Source organism: Bidens hawaiensis, unplaced genomic scaffold (genome assembly GCF_021521415.1).
Source record: "Bidens hawaiensis isolate Kalapana, Puna unplaced genomic scaffold, B.hawaiensis_p1.1 tig00002525_1, whole genome shotgun sequence".
NCBI classification, from domain to species: domain Eukaryota; kingdom Viridiplantae; phylum Streptophyta; class Magnoliopsida; order Asterales; family Asteraceae; genus Bidens; species Bidens hawaiensis.
In genome coordinates this window covers 2,593,706-2,604,724 of record NW_027491138.1, presented here as the reverse complement: position 1 = coordinate 2,604,724, position 11,019 = coordinate 2,593,706, and the positions used below count along the sequence as shown (strand labels likewise).

The 11,019-nt window shown below is 35.3% G+C and overlaps 1 protein-coding gene across 1 annotated transcript; it reads right to left on the bottom strand.

The window, feature by feature from the left end:
• Positions 1–3,584: 3,584 nt before the first annotated feature.
• Positions 3,585–7,114, bottom strand: LOC143619949 (3',5'-bisphosphate nucleotidase AHL-like). Its single transcript, XM_077091763.1, has 3 exons — positions 6,828–7,114; positions 4,690–5,338; positions 3,585–3,976 (listed from the first exon to the last, which is right to left on the bottom strand). The coding sequence occupies exons 1-3, from the start codon at positions 7,063–7,065 to the stop codon at positions 3,673–3,675; spliced, it is 1,191 nt and encodes a 396-aa protein (XP_076947878.1). The 5' UTR covers positions 7,066–7,114; the 3' UTR covers positions 3,585–3,672.
• Between the last annotated feature and the right edge of the window lie 3,905 nt (positions 7,115–11,019).

Genomic DNA, 11,019 nt, shown 5'->3' with positions numbered 1-11,019 from the left:
AACGAATGCTCACGTATAGTATACGTGTTCAAATTTGTTTATTTAACTAAACGAACAAGAATAGTGTTAATGTTAATTTTGTTTATTAAATTAGCGAACATAAATGAACTTTACTCGTACATTTTTGCCACTTTAAATTAAGTCTTTTTCTATCTTACTTGATTTTACCTAATTGATACGAGTAGATACCAATGTTTATGACTTGATTCAGATTTTTATTGTTAACTAGGAATTATGGAGAGTTGTACTTGTACAACTTATCAAAGTGTACAATGCGTCTGCGAGTCAAGGTGAGTTCGATCAGTGCCGTACGAAACCAGCAATAAACCTCCCTAAAAAACTTCGTTAACGCAAAAATACAACAAATTAACATAACATAACACGCGTTGCGGCTACGAACCATGACACTTCGGTTGGTATATGGTTGCGGCGCCAAAAATAAAGTAACCATAAAACCGTCCACACCCAAATACAATCTAACATATTTAAAATATAAAAAAAATACAGCGAACAAAAAAACACGCGCGTTGCAGTTGCGAATTGATACAAATTCGTTGATTCTGGAATCGAGGGACAAAAAAAGTGATAAAAAAGTTTGTGTGTTGCGTTTGCGAACTAATGCGAATTCAGTCGTAATCGACGTTGTCGTGACTAAATCTTACACAGAAAACCATGTGTTGTGGTGGTGAACCGACACGAGTCGGTTGGTAGCAGGTTACGACATCGAAATTAAAGCAATAAGTTAATTCGTCCACACTCAAAATACAATAAATTAATATATTTACATAAAAAAGACCGTGGTGAAACCAAAAATATACGCACGTTCTGGTCATGATTTGACGCGAATTCGTCCAGAATCAATGGACTAAAAAAACTCGCAGGGAAAAAAACCTTATGTTGCGAGCACGAGCTTACGCGAATTTGACCAGAATCATTTGACGGTATCAACGGTAAAAAAAACTCGTATTTTACGGCAGTGAACCAATGCAAATTTAAAGACGAAAAACATATTAAAAGCAAATAAAAAGGCTGGCCAACGTGAGGCTACGTGGACCAATCACGTGGTTGTGTTACCAAACGTCTTAATTATTATATATTATAATAATAATGGTTAATTTTCATTTTTCATTTTTTAGAAATCACAAATATGTTTAGTTATTGGACAAATAGTATTTGATTTGTAACAATTAAATGTTTAAAAAGGCCAAAATCAAGACATGTTAACACCAAAGTCCCTTCTCTTCTTTCAATATACAAATATGTACATCTATATTCGAAACATTTTCACAAAAGCCCCTTCTCTTTCAATGCCCGTTAAGACTTTAACAGAAGTAACGGAGAAATTGAAAAAACAGATTAAAGCGCCAACAACACAAACCCTCTTTCTTATATACATTACAAACACCTCCCCTGTTCTTCTACCCCATACAAAACCCATCAAAAAACCTGCAACATTCACAAAATCACTTCTCATTTTCATCAATTTACTTCAAGATCGATGGAATTACCAGTCCCACAGGTACGCCATCTTCAATTTTACTTCAAACTTGTTTCAATTTCATACAATTTCACCTCCTCTGCATCTTCAACTCTGTTTTTCATCAATTTCTTGAAATCAAAAGATCTTTGACTGTTTAATTTCACGATTTACTGATCAAACCCACATCGATTTCAATCATTCGATTGCATTTGTTCTTGCCGAAACCCTAGATTCTAATTACATGTTTTTGTTCTTGAAACAGGGACAAAACGACCCACAAGATGTACCAGAAGATGAAGATCAAGTTGTACCTGAAATTGAACCACAAAATATGCAAGAAGATGGACCTCAAGCTGTACCACGAATTGAACCTCCAGTTGGGCCGGTTGTTGAACCGCAAGTTGTGCCGGAAGTTGAACCAGAAGATGAACCTTATGTTGATATAATGAATGTTGACAGTGAACCTGAAGATGAACCAGATGTTGATATAATAAATGTTGAAAGTGAACCTGAAGATGAACCAGATGTTGATATAATAAATGTTGAAGGTGAACCAGAAGATGAACCTTATGTTGAAATAATGAGGGATGAAAGGACCGAGGACGAGTGGAACGAACTGTTGAAACGGGCCAAGTTCAAGAAAGAAGACATGAACATGATGGTTATGGATTTTCTATTAGCACATGCACTTCTTCCTGCTGCTCATGCCTTTCACAAAGAATCTGGCGGCCTAAGTATTTTTATTATATTATTATTATTATTATTATTCCCTTAATTTTGCTTTTAGTTTAATCACCATTAGTTTTATTAATCTTTATGTTCAACAATCAGTGCTCATGGACTCTGAAGATCTTGCACTTGTGGAAACACTAAAGATTGTTAAAGACTTCATCTTTGCCCGTCAATTCGATGATGCCATTCACGCTCTTAATGAAATAATGACCCCGGTAAGACTCAGTGTTCGCTTGGTCAGGCCGGATTTTAGAATCGGACGACGTACCAAGTAATATAAAAACTAAAACTGTCTTTATGTTTAAAAATGTTGCTTCATATTTATTTTTATACAAGTCTTAATATTTTATTAGAAGTACAAAATCACCAAACATAAAGTGTTTATGAATCAGCATGTTGTTATAATGTTATTAATAGTTTGATTTACCAATCACCATTTTATTCTTGATTAGGCTTTTTTAGAGGCTCGGCCCCGAGTACATTTCTTGTTGGAGCAGCAAAAGATGATTGAACTATGTCGCGCGCGTCAGGTTGATGAGGCTTTGAAGTTTTCACGGGAGCTTGTTAGGTGGGAAAGTGTTCAACTGGGAGATTATAGTTTTAAGAAAGAATGTCGGTCGACTTTGCTTCTAATGGCATATGGAGACGATGAATCATCCCCTGCATCTCACCTTTTGGACACCAACAGGATCACGTCGATATCCCAATATGTTGTTGATAACATGAACACATACCATGGTAGCCCAACAGGTTAGAATTGAACCTTGATTTGTGGTCAAACTTGAACAATTTTTAACTTAAATGAAGTAAAACCTTTAGGATATTTCTATGATATTGAGTATTTACTGAACAATGTGACAGAAAATGCTAGTTTAGTAAAAAAAACGGATGAAAAATAAAGTCGAACTTCGCATGAATTTTGATTTGGAAATTGAATTTGTTTGACCTGAAAGTCAAAATGTATGAACTAATGCAGGTAGCCACATTGAAAATGCTGTGAAGATGGTGATACATGAAGATTATGAGCTTAATAAAGAAGTCGTTTCAATTTTGATACGGGCTACCCGGAATTGTTTTACCAATAGTGTTCGGAAGATTGAAAGACATGGCTGACAATGTTACTACTGTATAGATAATAGATGTGAAACCCATAGTCATTTTGAGTACTTGAGAATTTGAAGGTGGTAAAACAATAATGACCGAATGCACATTCTTTTTGACGATTTTGTTGATATGGCATTTTAGTTGTTAGCATACGCGTGTCAGTTACATTTAGGCTTGTATGTAAAACATCGAATTCGGTTTAAATTTTGAACTCAAAACTGAATTCGTCTTACCTGTAAATCAAAATGTATGAACTTGATGAAGGAATTCATCAAGATGCATTGTAAACTTGTACTATATTATAACTTGAAATTACAAAAATAATCCTCAACATTGACTTTTAAAGCAAAAATTTTTTAAAGATTAGAAGAATCCCAACTTGCATAAACAGCCCCTATAATTTTGTCATGCAAATTAACACCTGAACACGCAACAATCCCCCGATCGAGGCCTTCAAGATACACCCCTTTTGAGAAATCCAGTGGGCGGCCGCCAGCATCCGTCACCACGCCCCCAGCTTCCTCCACAATCAGCACTCCGGCAGCATGGTCCCATATCTTTTCTTTGTATCCAGCTTTTGCAAACTTCATGTATATCTCTGCGTCTCCACGCGCGATTGCTGCATATTTTACCATGCTATAAACACGCAATGGTTGTTTTCTACAATCACAAAACCAAAAAGTAACGTATATATTTATTTTTATCATAAAGAGATGGTTACAGGTCAAAAATGGGTCATTTTTGTGGGTCAGGTTGAGTTGATCAGAAACACATTTTTGTCCCGAACACGATTTTTTTACTGGATCGGCCTGTTTGATTAAACAGGTTGGCGGTCAACATGTTTAACAAAGTGGGTTAAACAGCTCAACCCGTACACGATCCGTTTAATCCCTTTATCTAAACAGGTTGGCATGTAATAATTAAGTTGTAAACATGTTAATCGGGTTGGTAAGTTGTCAAAAAAATGGGTTAAACGGGTCAAGAAGGGTTAGTGCGTTGACTAGTTTAATTAAACAGTTTAGCAGGTCAACATGTTTAACAAAACGGGTTAAACAGGTCAACCAGAACACGACATTTTGATTACTAGATTAACCCAAACACGACCTGTTAAATTAAACATGTCAACCAAAGCATGACCCATTTATTTAAACCGGTCAACCCGAACAAGGCCTGCATAACTAAACGAGTCAACCCAAACACAAATCCGCTTTCTATACGAGTTACATAAATCAACCAAAAGCTTAATTATTTTCGTGTTGTGTTGAAAATTATCACCCCTAGTTTTACTCAACAACTTATTTTTGGCCCATTTGACCTCAATCAACCATTCATAAGTAAACAAATCAATATTGAAAGTAAGAATTTAAGCTCACCTAAGCCCTACACGGTGAGCAATTCCCGCACTATACGAATGGTTAGAGTTAGCCTTTTCAACCGGTTCACAAAACGTAGCCATTACTGGGTTATCAATACTAGAAACCTGTATAACATTAGCTGAATCGTGCCATTCAGACCCATCACCCTGAACCAGTGGCTGCATCCAAGCTTGACCACTACCCTTAATTGTGTACATAACACAGCCTTCCGATTCCAACGCACTCGAATTATTATTATTAACTAATTTCCTTTTACTCGAATAATTAGGGCACCCAAGAACCCCAACCACAATCTGACCGTTATCAATCAACGCAAGAGCCACCGCATACTGGTCTCCACGCACGAACCCTAGGGTTCCATCAACAGGGTCAAGGACCCAGTGTCTTCCAGCCCGGCCACCGGTTGAGTTGCATCGGCTAATGGCGTCAAGAACTTGTGAACCATTGAGAGGTGTGGCTGGAACCTTGAGACCAAACCGGGGTGCCAGGGCTAATGTTTCATTCACGGTTGCAACCACGGATGCTAGTAAAGTTGTGGCGGTGGCGTCAGCTAGTGTTTGTGTGTCTTCTTCAGCTATGATTGAGACGTTTTCTCGACCAAATGATTCGGTTAGCATCCAGCTAATCATTGCTTGTACACTCCAATCTGTTTATGCATTTTGGTCAATATCATACATACATTTGTAAAATATATAATGTGACCTACTTATTATCCAATATCCACTACAAAGTTTGGCTGATTTTGGAATTGGAACCTTAAATCTTTGCAATTCATGAAGAGTATAATCTAAGGGGTACATGAAATATGAAACCAATATAACTGAACCGTAACAAAAGAAAAAAAGAAAAAAAAAACAAGAACTTACCAAACCAAACTAAACCAAACCAAACCAAACCAAAAAACCAATTTTAAGTAATTAATAAATAAGTAATACAAGGTGTAGCCCAAAATTCTAGGTCCTAAGGTACAGTAATCGATAAATTAGCAAAAACATTTAAGCTCGGATTCATTATTTTAGGTTATTATTTCGGCCCTACTTGTAGGCTGTAAAACCAAAAAAACCGAAACCGAAACCGAATCCATTGTGAAACCAAAAAACGAAAAAGACCTAAACCGACCACATTATGAAAACTGAAACGAACCCATTAGAAAAACCTTAGAAACTGAAACCAACGGTTTAAAAAACCCAAAACCAAAACCGAACCGAGCCCATTGTAACACCAAAAAACCAAAACCAACGCATTGTGAAAACCGAAATCATTGAAACTGAAACCAACGGTTTTTAAAAGCCGAATTTTTGACTTTTTAGTTTAAACCTGAAAATGGCCCATTTGCACCTCTAAACTATACACACACCTCTATCATACTAACCACACACCAGTTAGATATCATACAAAATCATAAGCATCATTTAGAGACACATTCTTATAAGCAAAGTTTATGTCACACCAAAAGATTGTAACAGAAATTAATCAGTGTTAATCTATAAAATCAGCAATGAAGAAGCTAATAAATAATAATAAAATCAGTAACGGGTGAATCGTCCTATTTTAGGCTATTTTTCGGCCCAAATGGTAATACCAAAAAACCGATCGAACCCTTTATGAAACCAAAAACCGAAAAAACAGTAGCCAAACCAAACCCATTATGAAAACTGAAAACCGTGGAAACTGAAACCAAAGACTTTTAAACCAAAAACTGAAATCGAACCGATCCCACTGTAAAACTGAAAAACCAAAACCAAACCCATTGTGAAAACCGAAAACGGGTTTATAAAAACCCAAAAACTGAATTTTGTTTGACCCCAAAAACGACCCATGTACACCCCTAGGGCATACACAATTTACTAACACACACCAATGACATATCATACGGGAATGGGTAAAGCCCCTCTGGTTTTTGCTCGGTAGCGTAAATTTACCGTTTTCGTCCAAATATTTTTATGCGTAGCATAAATTTACCCATTTTCGTCCGAAAATTTAGAGCCCGGCATGGTTTATGAAAATCATAAACAAATTTATGTCACACAAAAGCATATACATAAATTAATCAATAAAATAAGCAATGAAGCAGCTAATTAATAATAATAATAATAATAATAAAATGAAACAATAAACCCTAATAATAAACGGACCGGCGACAGTAACGGGTGAATCGTCATCTTTCGAAATGATGTGATCTGGGCTGGGGCCCACTGAACCCTTTTGCAGCTTCTGACAGAGAGAGCAAGCCATTTGAACAACTCGTACACCGACGTGTAATTCTTTAGCGTACTTGTGATTAGCATCCATGAGCGTTTGATTTTGAAATGCTGATTGGGTTGAATTAAGCCCGAATGATGATCGGCATTTGCTCTGGTACCCACCGACCATGGTGATGGTTCAGCATTTGCAGATTGTAGGTACGTTAGGCGGCGGGGCTGATGTGGTGGTGATATGCAGGATGATGATGGATCATAGATGTTGAATTGAATATTATTATTTTTTCTAAAGATTTAGGGGAAAATCACAAAATCTGGTAAATAGCCATTTAAATTTATTTTTATTTTTCTAAAGATTTAGAAACAGCTCATTTGATACACGCTCTTGTCTTTTAAAAGGGAGATTTCGAGTTCAATTCCGGACGTAGAATACATTCAAAATATGTAATGGTGTAGGAGTAAGAGTAATGTGACTTTGACGTTCAGCAAAAATGATAGTTCGATATGTGCCTAATCTTTGATATTTTGAAAAGAAACGTATAACTCAACAATCCTTTAATATGTTGAATTATATATTTTTTTTTCATAACAACTCCTAATTCACTCTTATCTATATTACATTATTAAACATATAGGCACCCTTTCACATTCCATACTAGACGCCGTAGAATTAACTGCCCCTTGCCTGACAATTACAGCTCCGGCTTCCAACTCCAGAAAGAAGCCTACCTGCCGGCGACTTAAACCCAACAGCCAACCTCAATCTCCTTCTCTCTATATGTACGTTACAGCCCCAGTCATCAATTCCTCAATCAATTTCGTCTTCAACAACCAATCAATTCCTCAATAATTTTTTTTAATTCATGTCGGTTTCTATGTAATATAGTCATCCTGATTACTACTTCCTATGCTATAAATACTTCTTCATCATCATCACAATCAACAGGGTTTAATTGTGGTTTATTGATTTATTGATATTAGGTATGTTTTACTCTTCCTTTGTATTATGTATTCTTAATTTCCATGATTCTTGATTATTCCTATTCATTACCCTTTTGATTTCATTCTTCTTTGAACATGCTACCTAATTCACGTTTTCATTACTCTTTTGATTTCATTCTAGGGTTTCTTCATCATCATCATAATCACCAGGGTATAATTGTGGTCTAACTGGTTGACAATTAGGTTTAATTCCCTTAGGTATAGATTTACAGGTTAAAATTACACCACATTACCTCACGTTTCGGTTGAAGAATCTTGAAAAAAAAAGTGGCCCCTTTTTCATAGGTTTAAGAAATTTTGTGACATTGTTGTTTGATTTAGAATTTTAGTTCTTTGAAGATCTGAAAATGAAGTTAGCTATTGTTGGATTTGGTCAGCAGTTGCTTGACGTCTGCTTTTTTTCTATTTTTTTTCATATATGAAGTCAGGTTTTATTAGTTTGAGTTTATAGTTGGTTTTAAGTTGTCTGGTTCACCGTTATATTCGGCCTGTTTTGATGAAAATTTTGGCTTGCTAATTCGCGTTTTCATTGCTCATTTGGTTTCATCCTGTTTTGAACATGTTACCTGATTCACCTTTAAATTTGGTTTCATTGTGGTATACTGGTTGACAATTAGGTTTGCTTCTCTTAGGTACCATAACATTGATTCAGAGAACTCGACTTTAAAGACATTTACATGTTAAAATTACACCAGATTAGCTCAGCTTCACCATGAATCCACCTTGGGTTTTGTTTCTCAACACTGTTATTCATATGTCTAAGTTCCACTAATTTTTATATGCTTTACATAAATTTTAGTTACTTGTAACTTTCCTGGTGATGCGATCTGGCTATGCCATGTAGTTGTTATATTGACTTCTGGTGTTGACTCCTAATATTTTATATAACAATTCATGGTCTTTCTATTACAGCATGTCAAGTACGTCTATACCAAGGCAGGTTTACCCCCTCGCTTCCTTGAACCCGTACCAATGAAACTGGACCATTAAAGTGCGTCTCACGGCTAAAGGTCCCATGCGTCACTACAACAACACATGCGGTGAAGGCTATGTTTTTAGTGTCGAGCTAACTGACGACAACGTAAGTTTCCGTTATCTCAATCCTCATTATATATTATTACAAACATATGGAGATTATAAGAAATATAATTATAGGGTACTCAAATTCAAGCAACCATGTTTAACACCGCTGCAAGGAAGTTTTTTGAAGTATTTGATCTAGGGAAAGTTTACTACGTATCGAGCGGATACTTAAAAGGGCTAACAAAACATACAATCGTGTAGACAATGATTATGAAATGACCTTGAATAAAAATTCACAAGTGGAGGAGGCAAAATTTTAGTTAACTGCTATATAAACGAGTCGAAATATGGTGTATAAAAATGAAACGGGTCAAAAAGATAACGAATTGGTGATAAGAAATCCAGGTAGTGAATTAAAATTAAACAGGTCCAACTAGGCGCTTTAATTGATTCTGTTCAAACTGCTCATCATATAGTCAAACGGGCCATCTGGTTTTCCAGTTCATTGATGCGTTCTGCTGTTGTTAATCTTAGTTGTCATCATATAGTTGTAACTGTCCTTTTAAGTCTTTATATGTTTTACACAAATTTTAGTTGTCATTATTTGTAACAAAATTTTTTGTGATTATATGGCATTTTAGGGTGAAACGGGCCAAAAGCTGGTGTATTAAAATGAAACAGGTCAGATCGTAGTGAATGGAAACGAAAATGGTCAACATATAGTTAACTGGTATATAAATGAGTCTATATTTGGTGTATTAAATAGAAACGGGTCAATATATGAGCGGGTCAAAAAACGAGTAAACTAAATTAAACGGATCAAAATACGTTGTATTAAAATAGAACATGCAAAACTATGTAATTTTAAGATGAAACGCACCAAAATCTGGTGTATTAAAATATAATTTTAGTTAACTTCTATATAAACGAGTCGAAATATGGTGTATAAAAATGAAACGGGTCAAAAAGATAACGAATTGGTGATAAGCAATCCAGGTAGTGAATTAAAATTAAACAGGTCCAACTAGAAGTTAATGGAAACGGGCCAAAAGCTGGTGTATTAAAATGAAACAGGTCAGATCGTAGTGAATGGAAACGAAAATGGTCAACATATAGTTAACTGGTATATAAATGAGTCTATATTTGGTGTATTAAATAGAAACGGGTCAATATATGAGCGGGTCAAAAAACGAGTAAACTAAATTAAACGGATCAAAATACGTTGTATTAAAATAGAACATGCAAAACTATGTAATTTTAAGATGAAACGCACCAAAATCTGGTGTATTAAAATATAATTTTAGTTAACTTCTATATAAACGAGTCGAAATATGGTGTATAAAAATGAAACGGGTCAAAAAGATAACGAATTGGTGATAAGCAATCCAGGTAGTGAATTAAAATTAAACAGGTCCAACTAGGCGCTTTAATTGATTCTGTTCAAACTGCTCATCATATAGTCAAACGGGCCATCTGGTTTTCCAGTTCATTGATGCGTTCTGCTGTTGTTAATCTTAGTTGTCATCGTATAGTTGTAACTGTCCTTTTAAGTCTTTATATGTTTTACACAAATTTTAGTTGTCATTATTTGTAACAAAATTTTTTGTGATTATATGGCATTTTAGGGTGAAACGGGCCAAAAGCTGGTGTATTAAAATGAAACAGGTCAAATCATAGTGAATGGAAACGAAAATGGTCAACATATAGTTAACTGGTATATAAATGAGTCTATATATGGTGTATTAAACTGAAACGGGTCAATATATGAGCGGGTCAAAAAACGAGTAAACTAAATTAAACGGATCAAAATACGTTGTATTAAAATAGAACATGCAAAACTATGTAATTTTAAGATGAAACGCACCAAAATCTGGTGTATTAAAATGAGACAGATCAAAACATAGTGACTTAAAACGAAAAGCGTCAAAATATAGTTAACTGCTATATAAACGAGTCGAAATATGGTGTATAAAAATGAAACGGGTCAAAAAGATAACGAATTGTGATAAGCAATCCAGGTAGTGAATTAAAATTAAACAGGTCCAACTAGGCGCTTTAATTGATTCTGTTCAAACTGCTCATCATATAGTCAAACGGGCCA